Source organism: Acomys minous, assembly GCF_964271855.1.
Source record: "Acomys minous genome assembly, chromosome: 18".
Classification (NCBI taxonomy): Eukaryota; Metazoa; Chordata; class Mammalia; order Rodentia; family Muridae; genus Acomys; species Acomys minous.
In genome coordinates, this window is record NC_140501.1 from 50,336,337 (window position 1) to 50,362,522 (window position 26,186).

General features: G+C 44.2%; 1 protein-coding gene across 1 annotated transcript; it reads right to left on the reverse strand.

The window, feature by feature from the left end:
• Window positions 1–860: 860 nt before the first annotated feature.
• STC1 (stanniocalcin 1) lies at window positions 861–13,168 on the reverse strand. Its single transcript, XM_084768299.1, has 4 exons — window positions 12,763–13,168; window positions 10,614–10,756; window positions 9,836–10,047; window positions 861–3,988 (listed from the first exon to the last, which is right to left on the reverse strand). The coding sequence occupies exons 1-4, from the start codon at window positions 12,878–12,880 to the stop codon at window positions 3,718–3,720; spliced, it is 744 nt and encodes a 247-aa protein (XP_084624425.1). The 5' UTR covers window positions 12,881–13,168; the 3' UTR covers window positions 861–3,717.
• Between the last annotated feature and the right edge of the window lie 13,018 nt (window positions 13,169–26,186).

Here is a 26,186-nt window from a genome sequence, read left to right on the forward strand (position 1 = left end):
GTTCCCAAACCCTGCCTACCTCACAGCCATGCACGGGTTACCGACTGATGAACACAGATTACCCAGTAGTTTACAGCCCCTTAAAGCCTCTTCAGGAGTGTCAAACCTTTGAAAGCGGCTTGTTTGTTTGTTTGTTTATTTTGCACATTTGTGTGTTCATGCCTCTGTGCGATCCAGATGTGGATATTGGTGCCTTCCTTGCTCCCTTACTGCTCAACTTGTTTTGAGACATGGCCTCTCAATGAGCCTGGAACACCCTGGGTCAGCTGAGCAGACTGGCTGGCCAGCGTGCTCCAAGGGTCCTCTCATCGCTGCTTCACCAGAGTTAAATTACAGAGACATAGTACCATGCCCAGCAGTTCTAAACTAGTGCCTGGGATCTGAACTCAGGTCCTCATGTCTGCGCGGCAAGCCATCTCCCCAGCCCCTGGGTTTACATGTTGTCATGATGGTAGGGATAACCTACCATCGTGTTTGGCAAATGCTTACTTAAGCTGTATTCTCATAGGCATATTGACCCATAATTAGTGACTGAAAAAATGAGTTGAGATAGTGAATTCATACTTATACATTTTCACTCAAGAAAATTAAAAAGAAATACGTATTATTATTGTTATGATGTTTGCACAGGTGTGTGTGTGTGTGTGTGTGTGTGTGTGTGTGTGTGTACACAGACGTGCATGCCATAGTGCCTACATAGAGGTTGGAGGACAACTTTGTGGAGTCTGTTCTTGCTTTCTATCTTTATGTGGGTTCTGGGGATTGAACTCAGGTCAACAGGTCCGTGAGGCAAGCACTTTGCTCGCTGAGCCATCTTGCTGGCCTAAGTTTTTTAAAGAATAACAATGAGAGACGTGGGGGGAAAACAAAGAAAATGTAACACTTTATTATTATTATCGTAGAAGAATTCACCAAAGGCTTCAAATTATGCTATGGCATCTTTAATTATAAAAATAAGCAAATAAAATAACTTGCATCTGTCATTACCATGATATGTTTCATAACTTTCATATGCACATGGAGCTTAAAAATGTAATTTAACAATAAATAATGACATATACCAGATATGCTCACTGTTTATTCCAGTACTCAGCCAAAAACCTAAATATCATTTAAATTATAAATACATAATGCAAATATAACGGCACAAAAAATGTTCTAAAGTGCAACCAAATCACGAGAGAGGAATCATGCAAACTGGTCTAGGTCAGCCCCCAAATCACTCTGCAGCAAACACGAGACAAAGCTTTGGAAGTTCAAAGAGGAGGTGTGTGTGGGGGGGGGAGAGTCAGAGTGGGGAGAAAAAGAAGCATAAAACAAAAACAAAAAACAAACCTAGCAACATTGTGAGAACTGCTTCTTTCCATATGTGTAAAAATATGTATTGTTGACACATATACCAATATCACTGTGGGCAGAAAAGAGGAAATGCCACGGGCTTGAAGAGGTCACAGGAAAAAAAAAAAGAGTTGAGAGAAAGAAAATCTACTGAATTGAAGTAAGAGAGAATTTACTAGGAATTCTCATAAAACTACTTGCCACTTTGGGGTTCTGGCTTAGTGGGTTTGCAAAATGCACAGCACACACACTTGATTAGCTTTTCTGGTTCAAAGAAGTCAGCCTTGCCTGGGGTGGGAAGTGGAGGGAGAGGGGGTGAATCTAGCTTAGAATATGTGCTACCTGATTTCCAAGAGGCTAAGGCAGTGTCCATTTGTCTGAGACCTGGGGATGGGACAGTTCTAAGTATAAAAACGCCCTTAACAATCTGATGTCAGCACGCGTGGAGGCTGTGTGGGGACAGAGGCAACAGCGTTTGTGCCGCTGCAGCGTTAGCTGCTGCATTTGATCCTGGTCCTTGAGCACTATGTTACTGGTTTTAAAGGCTTTGTGGTAAAGTTGTATTGCTTTTCATTCCCCTGGAGAGGTGCCCTCCCTCCTCCCACCAGGGCCCTTATCGCTCAATTTGGTCAACTCTGGGGTGTAGCCTAGTGAGAGTCAAGCACCAATAGTTTCTACCCAAGTGAGTTTGGAGCAGCCCCTCCCTCATCCTCTCTCAGCATTGACCTTTGGTGAGCATTGACACTCATAAGGGGCTGTTGGGTTCAAGGACAATGACCCTGAGAAACTACTGTTGTTCGTAGACAGGTTAATCATTTGGCTTTGGTGGCTGCCATCTTGTAAACATCACAGCGGAAATGATCAAACCACCAGCTCTTATGCCCTCCTTCATTCTCTCTATATTTTTTCTTTTTTTTCTTTTTCTTTTTTTTTTTTAAAGATCCTACAGAGATGGTCCAGCTGCCAGGACTACTTTGGTAGGCAGCATGTTATAAGACAAAAAAATGTAAGAGGAGTCTATTAAGGCTGGACAGCCCAGGGTTATTTATACCTCCTTAAGCCCGAGTTCCCCGGACTAAAGACCTGAAGGCTGATTGACTCATTCCTGATTGGCTGGCTTAGTGGAAGAATCTCCCACACCATCATTTACCAGAGTGCCAGGCACTGGTGGAAGGTGATAAGCCACGAACTGCCACTTCCAAGGGGATAGTAGGCCTTGTCACACTCAGTGGTCCAAGCCCAAAGGGATGATCTTTTTTGGTTCCTATAATTCCCAGTTGGATGTGACAGAGGTGTTTCAGGATATATCTAAGTCAAATGTAGCCTCTGGGTTGAGGTGGGCTGGAAGATTAATGTCTTACCTGGGGTCCTTCAGATAACCTGTTGGGTTTTCCTAATTCATATAGGCCCATCTTAAGTTCCGATGTTGAGTTAAAACTACTTCTACCCCCTTAGTTATAAAAAAGGCCACAAGGAGCATGAACGCAGATATCTGGAAGTGAGATAGTTATTCCATTCCCAGGAAAAGGAAAATAAAGCTAAGGTACAAAACTAAATCTATATGCAATAAAGTTCTCATAGACTGCTCTGTTAAGCAGAGTCCTCTGGAATTTATGTACAGTACAATAGTTTTCAGCTATTTATATTCCACAGTTAGACCTTAAGATTCTCTGTTTTTAAGACAATTGTTAAAGATACTTTTAAAGCTCTGAGCAGTTACAGTACATAAAGATGTTAGCTTTTTTGTTTTTCATTAGATGCAAGAAGATGCTGGCTCAAAGTCTGGTTGGAGAACCAGGTTTGAGCAATTTGGTAAATATGTCAGAAAGGAAATTAGACATTGGAGGAGAGAGACCATAAGACTCATTAGAGATCAAGGATTCAAACATGACATTCATATTCGTCCATGGCCAGCACAGATTCATAACACGAATTCCATTTAACATATTTATGAGCATTTAAGACATGCATTTAAATAAAGTTGTTTTTGTATTGGCTAACTCTACTGGGTGACCATTCTAAAGGGCTCTACGTCTTCAGATTACAATGACTGGGCAGTTACATGAACGCTTTTGTGTTTGAGGAGAGTTGATAGGAATCTGGGAAAATAATTCATAGAGAGAGGGGATGAAAGAGGCTGCATTCTCTCAAAGAGAGGCAGAATGATCACATGTATTGCGTTGGGAAGAATGCTGTCATTGCAGAATGTTGGGCTATTGATTACGGAAGCCTAGTTTCATGCAATTTTTCCTTTAAGGGAGGGATAGAAAATAGGGACTACTTAAAAAAAACCAAACCAGGCACAGTACACTCAACGTTGGTGTGTTGACACCCCTAAAATGCTATTAGTTTGGTGAGGCTGTGACTACCTCTCCCTGGTTACGCACTCTCATGGGAGGTGCGTTTGACGTGGGAGGGAGAGTCCCCCTCACCTCGGAGGTTCCTGAGGAGGACTTTCAGCTTCTGTGGCTCATTTGTGCGCTTCCTGTTGAAGTCGGCTCTTGGGTGTGTCTGGGCACAGTGGTCTGTCTGCAGGATGTGGAAGAGGCTGGCCATGTTGGGCCCAATCTTCTCCATCAGGCTGTCCCTGATTGTGCTGACCGTGTCTTCATCACATTCCAGAAGGCTCCGGACAAGTCTGTTGTAGTATCTGCATTGGGGGGGGGGCAGGAAATAAAGGTTCTCATTAGGGAAAGCCAACCAAGGACCATCTTCAGACATCAGTGCTTGAACTGTGCAATGCGGCAGGTGGCTTTTGTTTCCTTCTGGGCTCTGGATTTACCATACAACACTAGAAAGCCCATCTCCACGTTTAGGCTTCAAGAGATTTAGGTCCCACTGAACAGGAGCAGGTTGACTGCAATGTCTGAAATTCTGGAAAACAATGATTCTTGGGGATAAATGGGACAATACAAAGTGCTCTCGTTCCGTAGAGAAGAAACCGGGGTGCTTGCTCAAAGTCATACAGTGAATTAATGGCATAAGTGGACTTAGTCAAATAAAATGAATATAACAGGCAGGTCTTAAACTCTAAGCTCTTGTCAGGAGTAAGTCACCAGACATGGACTGACAGTTATTTGGATGTCTTTTTTTGCAACTTCCCTTTGTCCTGGGAATGCATGTGCTCAAGAGCCATGTGTATATGAATACACATTCTAACTAAGCTTTGGTCTAAAGCCATGCATTTTTCTATGAAATCTACGCACCTTACACTCACTCAGCCAGTCATGAAAAGGCTGATGACTGACTGCCTGACTATTCTGAGGCTTCCTACAAATGCATATAGTAGCCTTCTGCAGCCAAACACTAGGTAGCAAGCATGCTTGAAGGAAACGGTTAATGGCTCTTAATGGTCCTTGATTCTGGGACTGGAACCTGTCCCACACTATTCAGGCTTTTGCGGCCTCTTCCTTCTTTGGATACCTCACAGACATTAGTTATCACCTCAAGCACCAGCATTTCATATCCTCATGGCTATTCTTCATTCCCTTGTTAAACTTTGCAAACTTCTCAAGGGCAGGGTGGATGTCCTTAGTCTTTGTAGCCAAGTGGCTGAGCGTCATCAAGCTGTATTGTCTGCTCAATAATTCACATTTTCCCCCCACGAGGAAATAGAATTTAAATAATAGGGTGACTTGCCCGAGAAGACCACATCCACCTTCACCATGTATAACTGACCTTCTCTTAGGTCTCCCTTATGCTTCTATGGATATTGAAATATTTTCTTACTGTATCAACTGAACTTTAACATCAGTGAAAAGAACATAAAAATGTTCTTCCGTTGTACAAAAAAACCCCCTCGACTTCCTGAAGAAAAATGGTAGCTTTGTAAGCAAACAAACAAAACCCCTAATGACAAAGACCTTTATGTTTGGTAAAAAATGACTTTCATGTATGCGACAACTTCTCTGAATATCCCAAACAATGCAGCCAAGGGTTATAGCTGTGAAAGGATTGAACCATCTACTCCAAAAACTTCTAAACAACATGTACAGTTCAGGTATCTTCCAAACTGATTTGGGTCATTTCTGATCTATTTTGACTCAGTGGTTATGAAAATGCATTAGCTCTATGCTCATTGACAGGAGACACTCCTGGCAACAGTGACCTGCTATACTGATGTGGAGAGACCCTTTTCTAGGAGGGTTTCACTAGGGCTACAGGATCATCCAGGGGAAAGACAATCCTGTTTATTTTTAACTCAACTCTCAGAGCACAGGAGAGAGCATTTTGCTAGAATAACTTGACCCCCTAGAGAGGTCCTTTGAAGGATGGACAGTAAACAGAGAAGATCGTGAACAATGGGGCAAAGTGGTTGGCCCTTCATTGGGTGAGAGGGTAAAGTTTGGGATGGAGAGAGAGGAACGTTGTCCAGCTTGGCCATAGTCCGGGCTATAGCCTTCTTGTCTGGGACAATTATATCCAGCTGTGAGTGAAATTGGGCTTCTCTGGCTCAAAGGGGCATTTTCCAATCCTTTAGAATTACAAAGCACATGAGTCAAGCCCAGCTTTATTTGGATGGAGGAATGGGGAGAAAACTAGTTTTGGAAAAACTGAGAAAAAAAAAAACAACCAAAAAACCAAAAAATCAATCGTGCCCTGACAGCTTCAGCCATTTATGTCTTCATTCATCTCTAGGCATCTACCAATTACTGAGCTTCTGTAGGACTTGGCCGCCCTACATATGGGGGGGGGGTCTAGTTTAGAGGGCAGCTAGTTCTTAGAGGATACAGTTCCCTAAAGGACTTTGTAGCTCAGAAAAGTTAACTCTTCCACATCTGGAAAGAACTCTATCACACACGTGCCCCCCAAGAGGGCTGGGAAATGTCATTGCTCTTTAGAAAACGAAAGAATAGAAGATTCCTTCTTGGACAGAATTGGAATCTCTTGTCTGGATGGAGAAGTCTAGGCCCCTCCCCCCCAAAAAATTCAGCTTGTCTAGCTAGTCTGCAGTTTTGGGGCCCTGTTGGTGCCTGACTCTGAGGACACCTACCTTTGCTGTTGTCTTCTCTGATAGACTAGACAGGATGCCTGCTCTTGGGCTTTCTTGGCAATGACCCATGTCAGCCCTGCCTGCTCTTTGTAACTTCTACTTCCCTTGGTGGTGGTGGTGGGGGCTTTGGTAATTCAGTCGAGTAGGCTAGGAGAACATCTTAAAGTAGGAAATTATAGATGGCTCAGCTAGAAGCTCCTCGAAAGCTAAAACACATGCCAGGCTGCCTGCTATCAATTCAGCTAATGCTGTTGTCTCTAGTGAGACTGGAATGTGGTATTCACCTCTGGACTGTGCAGGCCAATGAGAAGACCTTTACTATGGGTTGCTAAGCAACACAGATGCTTTAAGAGGCCGAGACCCTGGCAAAAGTTGACTTAGCAATTGCCATGTGTTTATTGAGTACCCTTTTGTACTAAGAACATTTAGTTACTCTAGCTATGAGGAGGGATGTGTCTTTTCTTTTAGGAGAGAGCACACACAAAATCCCTTGCTGAACACCATGGTGCGTGCGTATTTAGTTATTCACGGTATTCTATTTTTGGGTTGCAAGGACTTCTTGCAGGGTTTTTCTGGCTGCCTTTTTTTTTTTTAAAGTAGAAATCAAAATAGCTTGGCTCAAGGCCCTGTGAATTCTGGACCCTATTTGGCAAATTACAAGCTGTGAGACTTTCAGAAGGTTGCTCATCTCACTGAACCTCTGTCCTTAAGTCAGTTAGATGGGACAGATTAACTGTCACCTTCAGCTATGGCATTTTGTTTCTAAGGATTCAATATACATTTTCCTTCTCAGGCTAACAAAGGCAGTCAGCTCAGCAGAAGAAACCCCGCCCCCTTTGTAAGGGGAGTTGGGATGCTCCCTTTCTGTAGCCTGGCAGCCTTTATGGCATGAGGCTACACACCGCAATGAGGTAGCAGATTGAGTCTTCTGATCTCACAGCCTGGAAAGATCTTGCACAGAGCCACGTATCTTTCTTCTCACTTTGAAAATTCCATCCTTGATCCCCTTCCCCCACACACTTGATAAAGAATTAGACCAGACACTCTCCATGGCTACGGTTTCAGCCATGCTTACCCAAATACACACATTCTGCCTAGGAACGTTCTGTGTGAAAGTTTATAAATAGTCCTTTGTTTCCCTTGATCAATATTATTCTTCTGTTTCCTGTTCCCAATCCATGCCCTAGAGACTTGGAGGCTTTGTCACTTTTCCCACTCTAGATCTGGGTTGGTCTCAGTTCTCAAGCCTCAGGGTGATTTGCCCACCTCATCAATCCTCTCTGCTTCCCTCAAGACTGAAAGCACGGGGAGGTTGCAAAGCAAGGTAGGGGACACTCCCAACTACCCTCTCTCCCCCGATGCACCTTTGTCTCATGTACACGTTCCTCCTTTCAGTCCACTCAGGCTTTTGGATTCTTCCAGACCTAAATCTCATGCTAGACAAACCACAGGAAGGTGGAAGGAACCTGTAACTACTTCCCTTCGCAGATCTTTGCCAACTGGCAGGGGCTTTGCGTGTGTCTATGTTGGGACTGAGGCTGGGAAAGCAGGATGTCTCAGGCAGCGAGGAGCTGAAATAGAGCAGGGCAAGCTCTGCCTGGAAAGGAAATTGCTCCAGTCTGAGCACTGAAGTGAAGTACTTGGAAAAAGGCAAGAGATGCATGAGAGATTCTGGTGTTTAAGAGTGTGCTACTGGGCTGGGAAGATGGCTCAGCGGTTAAGAGCACTGACTGCATTTCCAGAGGTCCTGAGTTCAATTCCCAGCAACCACACGGTGCCTCACAACCATCTATAATGTGATCTAATGTGCACTGTATACATAAGAAATAAATCTTTAAAAAGAAAAGAGTGTGGTACCCTTTCCCCATTGACCTTCCTTACTAAGTGTGAGCATGAGGAGATGAAGAGATGGTGGGTGCCTGGACCATTTTTCTGAAGGCGTTGCCAACAAGATGCTTTGGAAAAAGAATAATGGTCTGGCTGAAGATGCCTTTCCCTAGTTTCCTCTTGGGTAAGTGGGAATCTTTGGTCTAAACTCTGAAGCTTCCTTTCCTAGCGACTCTCTTTTCACAAGGAAAATGCAAGTTTAATTGAGACAGTCATCTCAGTATAGCCTTGAAATTGGCTGCCTGACACATTAGAGATCATACGTGTCCAGAATCTTTAACAATCTAAACTTGTACTGATAGTCTGCCTGTATCCTACACTTAAAAATGGCATACGACTATATCCTTTATTTCCAGCCATTGTCCACCAAACACTCTTTATTGTTAGTCTCCAACAAATACCCAACTCTTACACCTTCCCTCCATCAACAGGAACCTTCCCAGGAGAATTTTTAAAATTGAAGTTGATATAGAGAGACAAGCCACTTGAGGAGAATGGACTTGATGTTTCCTGTTCTGAGAAACTCAGCAAGAAGTCTGGTAGAGTCGGAGTCAAGGGTCGCATGGCAGGCTTCTATAAGATGAGTTGTGGTGCAGTAGGCCAGTAACCTGGACTTAAGAATGGCTCCTACACGTCAGAGAACTTTCATGTTAGGGACAAAGTCCCAGATAGACTTGACCACTGTCACTCTCAGAAGGATAGGGTCATCTGGCTAGGAGATTCATCAGATTAAGTGTCTGAGAACTCTTAGGGGACCAGAGTAACAGAACTGTTCCTTGTGAATGCACAGAGACTTGGTGGGAGAGTCAGAGAATCATGGGGTCTCATCCAATCATAGGATTTGGCTTAGAGCATCTCCACAGGATATCGTTAACTGGCTTACAGTGAACTACTGATTCTGTCTGTCCAGGTGCTCCCAAGGAGCATCCCTCACGTCATGCCAGACATCTTTCCAAGATACCCATAACGAACCAGGATGCCAGGTTTCTTATGCATCAGGGATTCATTCCTGTCTGGTGAAGACTTTGAGGTCAATGATACAGCAGGAACCCAGTGGCTTTGGGTCACCTGAGATGCAAAGGTGATATAGGTAGCTACGAGCTCTTTTTTTCTGGGAAATCTTGGGCTGGAGGGTTGGGATGGCATGAGGCTTTGAAGGAAATATGAGACTGGTACCCTGAAGCCATTTCACTTTTCATAGAGAAAAATCCAAGTCCTGGGGAAATAAGATGGCTTGTTTTGGATTAGCTACTGACATATCTGGCTTTGGGACTAACTTCCAATGTATACAGATTTAATAAAAGCTGCACTCTGACATTTGACCAGGGGATTTTATCACGGCCTATTGTTCTGTGGCTCTGCCATGGTTCCAGCCAAACCTGATGTCTCAAAAGGTACTTTCCAGAAGCTTCGCTGCTTCCTTCAGGCTTATGGTAAAAAAACAAAACAAAACAAAACAAAACAAAAAACTGGACAAAGAAATGCACCAAGGAATATTGCAAACCAGCCGTGTGAGATGATTCTAACACCAAAGGAAAAAAAAATTTCTGCTCTGGCTTTGCTGGCCAACCCACCACCCAGACCCCCAATTTGTGAAAAAGAGAGCCTATGGAATACCTGTTGGAGAAGTGATTAGGCAGCTGTATGACTTCAGTGATGGCTTCTGGGTTGCGCTTGGCGATGCTGCAAACATTCAGCTTGCTGTAGCACTCCTCCTGCACCTCGGCGATCATCCTCTGGAAAGTAGAACACCTCCGAATGGCAAGGAAAACCTTGGAGGTGATCCCATTGGCGATACACTTTAAGCTCTCTTTGACAAATGCTTTTCCCTGCCAGGGATAAGAAGATAAACATTAGTTTAACCTGCTAAAAGAGGTCTGGGTCTATGACACAGGGACCTTCAAGGACACCGACTGGCTTTAATAGCATGGCCAAGAATCAAGAGAGAGAAAAAAATCCCTCCTTCCTTAGACTATCTTGAACACTCAGCTCCACAGGAAGGAGATGAGGCGGGAAGGCGGCATCATCAACTGCTCTGAGGTGTGATGGTCAGAATCAGTTTTATGTTCTTGGGATTAAGGCTGGTAACTCGGAATTTCAGATAGCACGTTAGGGCATTCAGAGGAGAACATTTTTATTTCCTCTCAAGGCAGAAATGCTTTTCTGCTAGTCATCCCTACTGTTATAAGCCAGCCTCTGCTAACTCCTTATTCCTGGCCTAACCTGTGTGATTCTTAACCCCTCCCCCCATCTATCCCTGGCATGAGGCATTTGAGTAGGGGGCTGGAAAGCAGGGTCCGGCTGGCTCCCTACAGGATGGGCTCCTAAGAACAGTAAGAAGCACTCTGCTAAAGGACAAGCAGCCAGTGGGAGCAAGAGGTCAAGGCCGTGTTACCTGAGTGTCAAATTTAGCAGCACTGTACAAGAAGGATTTACAAATGTCGTACATCCCCTCTGTGTCACACGTGGAGTTTTCCAGGCATGCAAAAGCCCCACAGCCAACCTGCAGGGCACTGTTGAGGCAGCGAACCACTTCAGCTGGAAGACACAAGCAGAACCAGACTGGATCAAGCCAAGGGACTCTGGGTAGGATCCAGTAGGTGTAGAGGCCAACACCAAGGGCACGGGATCTGAACTTATCCTCAAACTTTGATCTTTGGCTCCATTAAATAGAACAGTTTGAAGAAATGTGGGAGTGAGAAAGGGGATGGGCAGGCCCCCTTTTCCTTCTAAGAGTCAGAGTAGGGGAGATGCTGCTGCCATCCCCCTCAGGCACATGCTTTCTGGGCCTCACCCTTCCATCCATTTTGATGGCTAGAGAAGTAAGGTTAGAGACCTTGTAATGCACAGTGCCTTCTGGTGGTGACAGGAATCAAAGACTGTCACTCGGAACTTGAAAGCATGGGTAGGCTGAAGGCAGTGACTGAAGGTCAGACTCATGATGGGGAGGACCAGAGAGAATCTGGCTGCCTTCTGAAAAAATGCAGTCTGGAGTAGAAAGCACAGTATTTTAATCCAAATGGCAGAGAATAATTTGCTGAGTCCATTCTGAGGGAGACCCTTCCCAAAGAGGGTTTTTAACACACGCTCGATGGCACTGGCAGAAAGGAATCTGAGCCCTTTGTATCCACTCCAGCCCCCAACCACAGCCCAGTGCTTAGAGGTATGAATAAGCTCTCATATTAAAAAGCCTTCTAGTCAAACAGGAGAAACACAGGTGTGGAGTGACACGTCCAAGGCACCCCTTGTGCAAGGCTGGAAGAAAACCGCAAAGAACTTGCACCAGGCTTTCTGCATTCTGGATAAGATCTGCCATAAAAGTAATTTCTCTCCCACAGAAGGAGGGGTGTTCTGGCAGGCAGCTCGGCAAGCAATGATCTGTAGCCTTCATACCTTAGGTTTCTCCTCCCAGATCAAAAGCGTGTTTGGTTAGGTTAGGCTTCCCCGCCCCCGCCCCCCCACCCCCTCCCACCACCCCGCAGCCTCTGGGATGTTACAAGTCATTTCCCTAATTATATATTTCCACGGGTTCAAATTATAACTTTGCTTTAAGCAGTTTTAATATGCATTAGGGTTGCTATTGTTTTAGGCAAGCTTGAATTGTGAATCACGGCATCGCTATAGCAACTAAGTACAAAAGGAAGCCAGGCAAACGGGATCCTCTCGGCAGGGACCTGCGCTCTTCCAAGGGGGAGCATCTGCAGCATTTTGACACCTGCGGTCCCATCTCTGCTGACAGTTAGGGAAAGAAGTGAGTGGGGAGCCAGAAGTCAAGGGGCAGAGGGGTCCTATTGCCTCTTTGCCTTCGGAGGCCAGGACCATATACAGTTAACTGGTGCCAGAGTCAGGCCGAAAGTAAGACCTTCCTCTTGGAGAAAGAATTGCTTCATTTCACAAACGCCCTTCCTTCTAGGGGCCACGGGGCGATTGAATGGAGCCGGTGAGAGAGGAGAAGGAGGCAGGCAGACGTGGAAGGAATGGGGTGTGTAGGGTTTTTTTTCTCCCTTCTTTCTGAATCCGCCCTGATCCCCCACCCCCCACCCCCAGACTTGAGGACTACGGTTCCACAAATGAGTGCGGGGAGGGGGCTTGTCTGTGTGCTGTATAAAGAGGTAGGGAAGTCAAGTTACAAGGTCTTAAAGGAGCAAAGAGAGGGACCGCAGCAGGTAAGCCGCACATCACCTTAACCCCGGCTTGTGGAGTATAGCGAGCCGCTGTGAGGCGTGCCAACATTCAAGCCTTTCCCCGCCCCCTCCCCCCAACAAGAGGGTACGTGCCAGATTTCAGGCAATCAGGCTAGGCTTATGCAATGAAATACCCTCAGCAGAGCGCCCAGCTTCTTCGTTAGTTGCATGCAATTTATTAAACAAAGGAACTCCACTTCCTAAGGCTATTGGATTACACTGGCGGTTCATTACCACCAGGCATGAAGCACATTCATTTATTATCGAGATCAGCCGTCACAGACACACATGCAAAAGTGAGACAGGCAAATGAGGACAGCTCTTTAGGGGGAGAAACCGGTCCTGGGTTTGCTTGCTTACCTGAATTTTGAGCCGCCACCCGGGATTTTCTGGGGCTCACAGAGTCATTCTGTTCCGCCTCGTGCGTTGCAGCAGCACTGATGACCAGCGCAAGAATCACTGCTGAGTTTTGGAGCATTCTCTGAGAAGTTTCCGCTAAGTTGTTGGCTTTTTTTTTTTCCTCCCCCCCCCTTTCCTCTTTCCCTCTCCCGGCTTGAGTGAAGATGTGGATCTGGATATACTGAAAGCTTAGGTGAGGATTTGAGGAGGATTTGTGTGTGTGTGTGTGTGTGTGTGTGTGTGTGTGTGTGTGTGTGTGTGTGTGTGTGTGTGTGTAGCTGGCTGGCTGGTGTGTAGTTGCTGCTGCTGCTGCTGCTGCTGCTGCTGCTGCTGCTGCTGCTGCTGCTGCTACTTCTCCTTGCACCTCTGGCTTTTGCAAACTGGGGGCCCAAGAGCTGCACCCAGGGATTTTATAGCCGGCTTATCAGTCCTCAGGATCAGTGACCAATCAGATTCTTCAACTGGTCCGTTTAGCCAATAGGCGGGCAGGCTTATTCAGCTGGAGCTTTTTGACTTCTTAGAAATATTTTCCAGCAAATTGAAAGTACCTGCTGCCAGTGATTTATATGTGTGTGGGGCTGCGTGTGCAGGGATGTGTGGAAAGGCTATCTTCACACTCTGCATTGATAACTCTGAATTGATCAAACTGAAAGGAAAATCACTTGAAAAGCTCTTCAAGATACTTGTGAAATTCATCTTTATTATTATTATTATTTTTTTAACCAACCACTAGGAGGAATTGGGTGTTGGGTGCTTGGTGGGGAGATGTGATGCAGATTAGAATCTAATCACATTATAGCAACGCTCTATTTTTAGTAGGCTGTTCTCTGTAACAGCTCAGCATCAATTTTGCATCTGCCTCTTCATTTGGAGTGTGCATCTGTGATTCCTTGCTGTGATCTCTGGACACCCTGGATTCTCACTGATATTTGCAAGCCATAGCAGAAGGATGCGGGTGAGTGGGAGAGCCTAGTGAACTGAGGCGCTCTTGCTCTGGGCTCCCAATGATTTACTAAACCTATGACCTTGGTCACACGTGTCGTTTTACTTTGCTGTTTCGCTTCTCAAATCTTATTTCACACACCTCTAAATAATATGATTTCCCCAGGGAACATACAATTTTGAAAGTCTCGTGGAGCCCAGGCAGAACTTGATGAATAACTGAGGGTGACCTTGAACTCCCCAGTCTCTCTGCTTCCATCTTTCTCGTGCTGCAATAACAGAGAGGTTTGCCTGAGCCCACAGCTTCATGCATGCTGGCCTGCGTGCCATTAACTGGCTACATCCCGGTCCTGGACCACACCAATCAACACTGTCTTCTTAGTCACCAGTTGGCTTCTGCCAACTCTAGGAGTGTTGGTTATTGTTTGTGCACACATGCACACCTACTCACACCACACGCCACAGAGGAGCGCGGCAAATGCCTGAAAATTAATAAACTGTGTATTCAAGTCCAGCAGCTTCATAATCACGTTGAAACAATGAGCTGGTCAAAGCAAGACTAAACCTGCTGGGTAAACCAGTTCATTTCTTGGGGGTTGGGGAAGAGGCAGGGGCGGGGGTTTGGGCGGGGGTGGGGGGTGGGGGTGCGTGACTGGGAAGAAAGGGTAGGGAAAGACCAGCATGTGTAGGAGAGGAGACTGATAAACTGGAGACTTAATGGGAAAATTATAGTGGAATCACAAACCATGCCCAATATAGCAGCTCATATTTTCTTATAAGTGGAGTGTAGGCAAGAGGAAGGCTTGTCTGTGAGTTGTGAAGGAGGTTAATGGTCCACGAGAGGACTTCTCAGGGTAGGAAGGTGGTCATTAAGGGCTGGGCTGAGGTGAAAGGATTAAACAATAAAACCCTGAACATTTTTTTTTCAGGAGGTTAGTGAGAAAGAACTTTTGGTCATTCTTCAGATGTGGACAGTAGAGTTTTGCAAAGAAACAGAGCCAATGGCTTTAGGTTGAATCCTGGACCTTCACATGAAAGCTAAAAAAAAAAAAAAAGCTTATTTTGTTATCACACATCAAGCCAAGAATCAGGACTCTTACTGAATGTGTGTGTGTGTGTGTGTGTGTGTGTGTGTGTGTGTGTGTGTGTGTGTGCATACAAATATGCAGGGATGCTTTGCTAAGGCCATCCTTTGCAAGAAGAAAAAAAAAAAAAGATTGCCAGAAAGCAAGGTTGTTTGCTACAATGAGGCTAGAAAGAATAAAAGGCACAGAAAATATATTAATATATATTAAATATATTAAAAATTGGAAAAAATTTCATATTTCAATGAATTGATGTCATCTTTTGATTGATTATGTAAAGTGTTTAATTTGTCTATTCTAGTTTTCCTTTATCAACAGTATTATCATTTCTCTATTTCCTTCTAAAGCTGGGTAAGCTCAGTGTGTCAGGGAGGGTAACAGTGAAGAAATCTAGAAGGCAAAGGTGATTCTTGACTTAAAACACTTGAAATTTAGTTGGGGAGATAAGCAACCTTGGGACACCATCTACAAGTTAAAAATGCCATGACTTTGCCTGAGAAACAGGTAGAAAAGCGAAGAAGGTTTTTCATGGAAAGGCCTTCAAGAAGTGAGTGAGGATTTAAATTAAGAAAAGAGGGATGCTAGCTTGTGTTTCATAAAAGTCTTATTCTGGAAAGCTCTGTGGTGGATTGTTGATGGCGTTTGGCAGGAATAGAGCATATATGGCACTGCAAAAATAGATCACTCAGTGTTACTTTTCTAAGAGGGAGTAAGAATATAGGTGCACAGTCTACCAGGAAGGAGGTTTTGACTTCCATTCCTGAGGATCCCCCCACTTCCTTAGCATTGTGCCCTGCTCAAGGATCTACACTTGACCTCTGGCTGGTCCTTCAGCTTGGAAGTGAGATGGCTTTCCTCTGATAATCCAACTCCTTTTCCCAGTTCTCTGAAGCTCTTACCAGAACACAATGACTCAGGGTATGTTGTGCTCGTGTGTGTGTGTGTGTGTGTGTGTGTGTGTGTGTGTGTGTGTTTGATGTTGACTTTTCACTCCCCAATTTGCTCACTTACAACTATATATCTAGAGGTTAGTTGCTAATTGTGCCAAGTGTTTCACAATGGCACATAGGGTGTCATTCAAAGAAATAAAATGGTGATCAGTCACCCTAATGTGCAAACACTGACAAAGGAGGGGGCTGAAGGTACACACAACTGCCCAAAGCTAACTTCCTTCACAGAAGCCCATAGTTTGAGGCTATCGGAACGTCCACCATCACTGTGCTGTGTGCAGGATTTTGAGATGGCGGGGCCAGAGCTCTTGGCAACTCTGTAGGTGATACAGGGATTCCTTTGCAACTTTCCCTGGGGGTGTGTTGAGAGAACACAGAAGAGTCTGAAGGTCAGCTTTCAGAATCTTATAACAGAATTTTATCTTATAACAGGAGGCGTTAGGGCTCTTCAACAGGAAGGTTATGCCTGGGGAAGAGCTTGTTAGCATACAGGCAATAACTTGCAGAAGAAAAGATTGGAGCTTCATGAGCATTTGGGTTGCTGATATTGCTATGGTGACAGCAAGGAAGAAAGAAGGATCAATATGAAAGATGCTTTGAATAAATGCATCTTAGGAACATACCTAACGATGTTCTTGGAAAAGACCCCTTTTTAAGTTAGGTAAGTCACGTACATCGGACTTTTTCCTGTCTTATTTTTTTGGCTATGAATTTTTAATTGCAAGAAAGATCTAGCATTTCCATAAGGCAGACATTTTCTGGCATTCGGCTAGGGTTGTAGATTACCTAACAAAAGTCTTGACTGTACTTTCAGTGGGTGGGGAACCTTTCAAAGCCAAGCTACACAGTTGGAGGTGCCCGTGGGGGCAGTGGGCGGGAGGGGAAGGTACCTCTGCTATTGCCCCCAAGCCAAGAAAGTGCTAAGAAGCATGAGAGAGAAGTTGCCAAGAGCAAAGGCTGGGTGACGATGCCCTGGCTGCATTTGTGGAGCGCTGGCTGGAGTTCAGTGAGAAGATTAAGCCAAAACTCTCTGAGGCTTTGTTGGATTTGGCTAGCTTCAAGCTAAGCAGGGAACAGCTTTTTGCCTTTTTGGTGAGAGGAGCCCAAGGCTGCATTTCTTGGTGAATTTTCTGTTAACAGGATTCAAAGCCCTGCAAGGTCGATCCGACATACAGACCAAGGTTGGACCACTTTTCTTTGGCGATTCCTGGCCTGCGTGTTTTCTGTTAGACTGGGGACTTATGTCTTCCTAACCTCAAGATAAGATGGAAAAATGGAAAGAAGATGATGGGAAAACAATTTTCCTCCTTTCTCTTTTTCCCCCAATAGAGGTGCACGGTTTCTGTGTAGAACTTCTTAAATTCCCAAGTAAAATTGGCTCTTGTATATACTTTAAACTCTACCAAGGAATGGGGAGGGGGCGAGCAAGAAAAGAAAATTCATTAAGAAGGTAAATTCATGCACCTGCTCCCTCATTTGCCATGGCCCTCACTCCCACCTCTGCTGGCTTATAGAGGGTCACTATGTGCTCTGGACAGCAGTAATGGGGAATGTCGATTTATTTGCCCTTTTCCTGAGCTCTAGGAAACTCAAGGCTAGTTGCTAAGGGATGTATGTCGCAAGTATTTTTCTGGAAATGTTCTAAGGCAAGTAGATCGGAACCCAGCATATAGGTTTGGATTTGTTTCTCATTTACCAGGTGACTCTCTCTTGTACTCCAGGCATGGATACGGAGATGGATTAGCTGGGAGAAAAGTGGAAAACTGGGACCCCAAGAGAAGATAATATGGGAGAAGCATGGATTAGCCTCACTGTGCTGGGGATATGGAAAAGCTGAGATAAGCTTGCTTTAGTAGCAAGGCCACCACAGTGGTAGCAAAAGTATCCATGCTTGGATCCTTTCCCCTTAAGGGGCACTGAGTTGGGGTGGGGGTAGGAAAAAAGAAGACAAGACGACCTGACAGGCTAAAACCAGAACAGATGAGTTGAAATTGGCCACGCTTCTCTTCCCATTCCTCCAGGTCTAAGTTGTGATGTCCCTCCTTATCATGGAGGACATGCTCCTCTGAGTCCCAGGAGAGCCTGTGGATCTTAGTCTACTAAGAAGCTCCTGAAGCAAGCCCAAAGAGATGTGGCTTCCAACTTGTCCTTCAGAAGAACCTGGTGGAAGACTTTGAGTGACATTCCTCTGTTGAGACACATGAGGGCGCTCAAGCCAACTGATGATGTGGCGATGCTTGAGAGGGGGGGGAGAGAGAGAGAGAGAGAGAGAGAGAGAGAGAGAGAGAGAGAGAGAGAGAGAGAGAGAGAGAGAGAGAGAGCGAGAGAGAGAGAGAGAGAGAGAGAGAGCTCACCTTGGCTCTGTTTGATTGGTTATTCTTTCAATTCCTGAAAATGCTTCCTGGGGTGGGGGTATGTTTATTTGTTGATGACCATCACCTGAGACCTATAAGAACTTGCAGCCTATGAGTTCTCAATTTTCACAACATATACTGTTCCAGTGCTGTCTCCTAGAGAAATACACTTTAGGTAAGTTTAAGTGGTTTCTCCACCCCGACATCCAAGTTGTGTAGGTCAGTTGAAGGGGATATATCAGGTACCACACAGGGATGCTTAAACTCCTTGATTTACAAAGGAGATTCTAGTTCAAGAAGGAAGTGAGCGTGGATCTCCCATACTGAAGGTAAAAAAGGGCCTATTTTTCATGTGTTTCTCTGCTTGGCATATTTTCTTCTAGCCATTTTTATTCTAGGGTGAATAGCCCGTTGCGACATTTCCGTCATCTCTTGGTGCCTTAGATATATTCTACAGGGCTAGGTAAAGGAAGCAGGCAGGGGACACAGCTGCGTGCTGTCCAGTGACTTTACAAGAAGGGGTTTGTATTTCACTGGGTGCAGGAGTCCGTTTAGAACACCTTGGGAACTGAGCCGTCTCTTATACTATGGATGTTTGAGAAGACTTTGTACCCAGAAATTAGCAGAAATTCAAATGGTAAGAGCACCAAGGTTTACCGTGAGGCCTCACCTACCTCTCTGCCTACTGGTTGGAGTTGTCTTAACACTGTGAGAATACAGGAGAATCATGGGCAAAGTCATGAATGCTCAAACCAGAGTGCAGAGCAGCACATGCTCAGTGTGAAACCGTGGCTCACAGGGCAGGGCTGGTTGAAGATGTCAAGGGTGTGTGAAATTGAAATGAAAGAAATGTCCGCTCTCACAACCTGGGTTGAAATGTCATCCTGACATCTTTAGCCTCAAGCCAGCTTGTCATTTGCAAAATGCTGTCCAAATACAAAGGAGTGTCTTGCAGCCATTTCTGAGTGCTAGACACATCTATTATTGCTAGTTTATTGGCTGAGAAAGGAAGTGCATGTGTGTGTGTGTGTGTGTGTGTGTGTGTGTGTGTGTGTGTGGTGGGGGGGGAGGATTTGGGGGTGAGGTGGGGTGGGTGGGCTTTTGTACAAATCACCCGACAAGTTGACAGAAGGGCCGGATTAAGAGAGCAGAGATATTTACTTGACATTTGCAAATCCTGCCAAGAGATTCATTGGGGTGATTCAGATCAAGCTGCATTTAATACGCTTTCGACAAGAGTATGATTAAGGTACAGCCGTGGCTGGATCTAGATAATTATTAAAGGTGTATCAAAATCTCCTGATTGCTCTGTCAAGTACTCTGTTAGAGCAGCAGAGTTCAGATTGCCCAGTGAGAGCTAACATGACAGGGATTTTATCATGGTAGCAATACCTGGTCACCAAGTGCCAATTTATTTGTACCTAGGAACACATTTCTTGTCAGCTTTGGAAAATGAACTCTTCTGGCCCCTTGAAAATTAACTGAAAGGAAATTTAGTGGGATAAATGGAAATCCAAGTGCATAGAAAATATGCTCTGGCCTCCAGGCCAGCATTTTTGAGAACTTGTCATCCCACACTCTCCAGTGACACTCCTAAGGAAGGGGGGGTGGGGGGTGGGAAAAGGAAAAGGAGGAGAAGAGGGAGGGAGGGAGGGTAGGGAAAGAGTTTTTAGAGGAACTGGTGAAATCCTTCCTCCAAGGGAAAAATGTCATCAATAGAGTCACTAAGACAGAAAAATTTAGCTCAAAAAAAGTAAAAAAGGCAGAGTATGTTGGGGGGGGGGCATTGGAACCATGGTCCCTTCATTCCACAAAATTTAAAGATAATCCCAGTTCTTCCCTTCTTTGTGCAGATGATAATTTGTTCAGGTAGCCATCCTCCACTGTTAACAAAGGAAGGGCAGCCCCTCACCTCCACGTGTGCCTGTGTGTGTGTGTGCATGCCTGCATGAGTGTGTGTGTGTGCTCATTTGCTGTTGAAATCACTCACAACAGACTTTGGGTGATGGGAGACGATGGGAAATGAGTCATTCCATTTAACGTCAAACATGAGAGATGAGACGAGTGTAGTTCTGATGTGATATTTAACAGAGTTTGAAAAAAAATAGATTGTTTGAAAGGATGAGCTGTTGTAAAAGTTGGAGTCTCTGTCTCTCTGTGTCTGTGTCTCTGTCATTCTTTTGTTCGGCAAAGTAGTTCAGAAGTAGACTGACAGCAGAGGCTTATCCACAAGCCCAGCGTCTTTCCAGATGACCCTGTAGAGTCGTCTCCCTGGAAACCTCCTCTGCCCTTGGTCTCCTCACAGGCTGGACCTGCCCATGCCCGCAGTGGCCAAGGTTCTGAGCATGCTCGCTCACCTTTGTGTTGCATGAGCATACCCTTTCAAATAAATGTCATTTCTTCAGAAGAGCTTTTCAAGTCATGGGATTATCCTCTGGTTCCTCTGAGTCCCTCCTCAGACTCCTGAAATTCTGCCATTAGCCATTCATGTGGAGGAGAGCCAGAGAGCCCAACTCTTTTAGGAAGGTCAACGGGAAGCCACTAACTGTCAAATGGTGTTTCACAGGGAGGGGTCAGTTTACTGAGAAAGCCCTGGGCTTTGCTGCAGGATCCAGTAGCTACTGCCGAAAGGAATTTACTCTGTGATGAAAAATACAAAGTGTAGTAAGTGTGGGTGTAGAGGATTGCGGACAATGGGAGCAAAAGATCCCCAGCCTTACCTTATTGCTGGGTGAACTAACTGGATTCAGAAACTGCTCTAGTGCCAGGGGTGTGGCTTGTATCTTGTTTTTTGTTTTGTTTTAATTGGTTGAAGTTCTTCAGCTCCAGTGTGTGTGTGTGTGTGTGTGTGTGTGTGTGTGTGTGTGTGTGTGTGTATACAGTTTCAGTTTAAGGGTACAGCCCTAATCGAAACCACCCTGTCATTTCTAAGTTCTGCGTTATCATTCCTTCTTTTTCTTCTTCGTGGGAAGCAAGTATTTTTAGCATTGAACTTTTTTCACTCTTTTTCAAAAATTTTATTAATTTATTCATATTACATCTCAATGGTTATCCCCTCCCTTGTATCCTCCCATTCCTCCCTCCCTCCCATTTTTCCCTTACTCCCCTCCCCTATGACTGTGACTGAGCGGGACCTCCTCCCCCTGTATATGCTCATAGGGTATCAAGTCTCTTCTTGGTAGCCTTTAGCATTGAACTTTAACCTCAGGCATTTATACTTTTTATTTTGAGACGATGGCTCTCTAAGTTGCTTAGGCTGGACTTGAGCTCATTTTGTAGTCCATTCAAGCCTGAGATTTGAGATCCTCTTGTCTCAGTTTCCTGAGCAGCTGGGATTGCAAACGTGCCGTTAGGTTGTTGTCCTAATCAGCTTTAATGGCCAACTTGATAATAGTCTAGAGTCATCCAAGAAAGGGAATCAATTTCCTAGGTCAGGTGGCCTAGAGAAATTGTCTTGATTATTAATATATATAGAAGAGCCCAGTCTACCCTGGGTGGCACCATTCCCTGGGCAGGTAATCCTGGGGTCGAATGAGAAAGCTAGCTAAGGATGGATCAGCGACTAAGCCATCAAGCAACATAGTTTCTTCCCTTAATGACAGACTGCCACCTGTAAGGTGCAGTCAATTCTCCTGGCCTATGCTGCTTTTTCATCATGATATTTGTCACAGCAAAGAAACTAAATTATAACATTTGGACTTCTAGGTTTTCATTTTAATAGAGCCCCCGAACCACAGTATATTAATTGGGGTAAATGTACCTATGTGCCTGGATAAGTATCAAACTGACCATCAAGATGAACCCTCACAGGAGCGTCTAAACTTTTCTATTTAAGTATATGTTCTGCTTTCTATGAACATCTGTTCCTTTGAGACTAACACTTCCCATTGTAGAAACAACTCACCTGGTTTCTAACTTATTCTATTTCCTTAACTTTAAGCACTGTGATTGGATGGCTGCCTTCAATTTGGTTAATCCTCAAATGTACCATTTAATGTAAAATAGCTGAATTACTGAATGGCCACACAGAGGGGAAAGGCTTCAGTTTTCATAGGTTTAGCCGAAGTAGAAAGAGAATTTTTTTTGGATTTTGTATAAGAATTCATTTTTAAAATCCGAGTTAGTTCCTTCACCTCTCCATGCGTGTGGACGTTCAGTTGCGACATGTTAAAGTGGGTGTTGGTCCGATGGACACTAGAGCTGCCATCGCCTCTAGAGACAAGGGTTGAAGAGTATAAATACTTCGGAGTGGAAATGATTGAGTTAACCCGCACACAGGTATTTAATACTTCATATGTTGGTCCAATTCCACATCTGCTTCAACTGTCTATATTAAATTTGTTATTGTAAACATATGTCCTACTTGATTGTGCCTTTGTAAAGAGTCACTGAGAGAAATGGTCCTACAAATGTGAATGTTGCTACTACTATAGCAGGAATGTACAATTATGTTAAAAATCATAACCCACAAGAAATATATATGCAGTAAATGATTGCTTTGTTGGAATTTTTTCCTCTACTCTGTGTTCTGCTACCCACTATCTACCATTTTTCTCTATCTCCTCCTGCCTATCTACTTAGCTTCCAATTTCCTCCTGTGAACTTAGCTTTTTAAGCTTTCACATATGAGTGGGAACATGCAGAAACTGTGTTCTGTGTCTGGCTCCTTTCGTTTGCTTTTATGGCTTACACATTGCCACACACCACATTGTCTTTATCTCATTCATTTATTTTTGGACGCGTGGGCTGATTCCTTGTCTTGGTTATTGTGAGCAGTGCTGCAACAAATAGGGACTTCAAGAATCTCGTTGGCCTACTGAATTCCTTTCTGTTGGATGTATTCCCAATAGAGAGATTGCTGGTAATTTGGAATTTGTACTTTATATTTTTTGAGGCACTGTCACGCTCTTTTCTATAATGATGGAGACCAGCGGTCTAACTGGTAGCATGTCACAGAAGGAAATGGAATCAAACCCAGAGATGACCAGTGTAAGAATCCAGAATACGCTAAAGCCCCACCTGTCACTTATTGCTCTAGGAAAGCAACAGCATGCTTCTTTCTTGGTCCTGGGTAAACCCTGCCTTCAGTTAGGCAGAATCCTTTCCAAGAGACCAACAGAGCAGAACACTGAGGGAATGAGCGCGGGCAAGTGCTTCTGGCCTGGGTGGGAAAGTCCTCTGTGGTCCTGATGATATGAATGCATCTGGCCAGGCCTCTGGAGTGGGCTTTGGAGTTTTCCCACTGGCCCTGCCACCCAACTAGCCGATTTTCGATCAACAGTGCCCTTTTCCTGCTATATATGGCTTCATGTGACTGAAATATTTCACTTCCAATTGTTTGGTAAGGGTTAGTAAAGGGGACAGAAATTTGCACACATTTGTATCCATCAGGCTTTATAGACATCTGATGTGATGATAGATATATTGAATGGCAAATTATTGAGGTGAGTGTGGTGGGGCTATAGTTCCAGCCTTTGGGAGGCTGAGGCAGAAGGATCTCTCTTTCAAGGTCAAGGTCCTTGTACCTTCCTTTCCTAAAGCCTAAACGTATTGAAACGGTTTTAGAATTTGCACTCATGTTGTTTCTAAGACAAGATTATCAGCAGGAATAGGGAGAAATACATAGGTATTTGACACAAAGTGAAGGGCAGTGTCTGAGCCCACTCACGAGCCCACTCACATATTTACTTTGTTTCTCCTGTATCAACACTACTAGTTTGCCTAAATGGAAACTGCAGACTAACATTGAACAGATGGTCATCTGTGTGCAGAGGGCACACTCAGAGAGTAGTCCAAAATTTAAAATGTGATCACTCATTTGATATTGTTTATGTTAATTTTCTTGCTATGTGATTTAGGTAAAATGCGATCAATTTCATTTACCTATTCGGTAAACTTTTTATCATACCTTTTACTTCTCTGTGTTCTGAACTCCACCATCCAGGCTTATTATTTTTGCCTCAAACAACTTTTTGAATAGATCAGAGACGGAAGACACACTTCAAGTTTCTCTCTCTCTCTTTCTTCCCCCTTCTATCTCTGTCTCTCTTTCTCTCTCTCTCTCTTGCTATTTCTTATTCCTTCCTTCTTCTAAATCGTGCTGTTCAGATTTCACAGTTGTGATTTTCTGTTGGACCAAAGGTCACCTGCTGTCACTGTGTTTAGTAAAAGTTCACTGGCAACAATGTCTAGCTTGGGGTTTTCTGGAAAATCACATGTAACTCTCATACTTAAGAATCACTTTTTACCCTGGATATAATAGTCTCTATTTCAGTATTTTGAAGTTGTCATTATAATAATTCCCCCCTCCCCTCCCTGAGAATCTTCAGATATATGGCTGGCTTTCTTTTCCAGAAAGGCCTATTTATTATTTTTATTTTTTGAAATTATAATATAATTACATCATTTTCTCCCTTTTACTCCTTCTTGCTTTCTTGAACATTCATGGCCTCTTTTTTCATTAATTGTTGTTATATTCATATACATATATACATATATATGTATATTCCTAAATACATCCATGCACCCAACCCAGTCTGTTTAATGTTACTTGTATGTATGTGTTCATGGATGACTATTGGTATTGGATAACCAGTCATCGGGATCTTCCCTAGGGAAGACTATTTCTTCTGCTCTCAACATCCTTTAGTTGCCTGTAGTTCTTTGTGTAAGGGTGAGTCCTCATGGGCTCTCCTCCCTGTCCCCTTCTCCGTCTACTGTAGCATATTTTTGTTATTGTCCTTGATCGGCTCATGTCTCAGCAGTTGTGTTGGTGAGACTTCATGGGTGAAGCTTCTGGTATGACCAGGAGACATAACCCCACAGCAAAGCTCCTGATCCTCTGGTCCTTACAGTCTTTCCACCTCCTGTTCCACAATGTTCCCTGAGCCTTACAAATGTAGATGTATCCATTGCGACTGGGTTTCACAACTTGCATTTTGGCCGGTTGTGGTTGTCTGTAATGATCTCCTTCTGTCACGAAGAGAAGTTGCCTTGACGAAGGGTAAAGACTCCAGTTGTCTGTGGGCACAAGGGCACAGGTTTAGAGTGTAGTCTGGATCGTGTGATCGTGCTGGTTTAGTAAAGTGGTGGTTGTACGTTCTTTAAGATCCATGACTTCACTAGCCCTGGGTGCTTGGCTGGGTTTCCAGTACTAGGCATGATTTTCCTCTCGCTGAACAGGTTTTTAAGTCCAATTAGAGAGCTGTAGATTGCTGTCTTCATTAGGGTTTCTATTGCTATGATAAAACACCATGGCCCAAAAGCAACTTGGGGAGTCAATGGTTTATTTCACTTACCTTTCCATATCACAGTTTATCATGGAAGGCAGTCAGGATTGGAACTCAAAATAAGGCAGGAACCTGGAGGCAGGAGCTGATGCAGAGGTTGTAGAGAAGTGCTACTTACCATCCTTCCCATCTTACTTTCTGATGTAACTCAGGACCACAAGCCCAGGGCTGGCACCACTCACTATAGGTTGGGCCCTCCCACATCAATCACTAATTAAGAAAATGCCCTAAAGTTTACCTTCAGCCCAATCTTATGTAGGCAGTTTCTTAATTGAGGTTTCCTCTTTTGACATGACTATAACTTGAGTCAATTTGACATGAATGTAGTCAGCACAGTTACTACCAAGTCATGTGTGTATATGGCTTTCTTCATAGTCAGTTCTTCCTTGAGTTTATTTGGCTTCTTGACCCTGTAAGTGGGCTTTTGCTTGCGAAGTTTTTTTTTTTTTTTGTCATTTTTGAAGCATGTTTTTCCTGCTTCACTCTTACTCTATTCCCCTAAGCTTTATTATATGTATAAAGACCATTTGGCATTTTCCCTTAAGATATAGAGAATGCGTTTATTTTCTTTACTCTTATTCTCCCTCATCCTCTTAAATAGATGAAATAATTTCTGTTACTTTATCTTCATACTAGGTATCTCAGGTGGAATATTCACATGGGCAACAGACATACCAATTGTGAACTAGAGCCAACTTAAGTGAGACTGTTGGCTCAGTTGGACTGTCAAGCCCAGAGCCTACACATGATTTCTCTGTGTAGTGT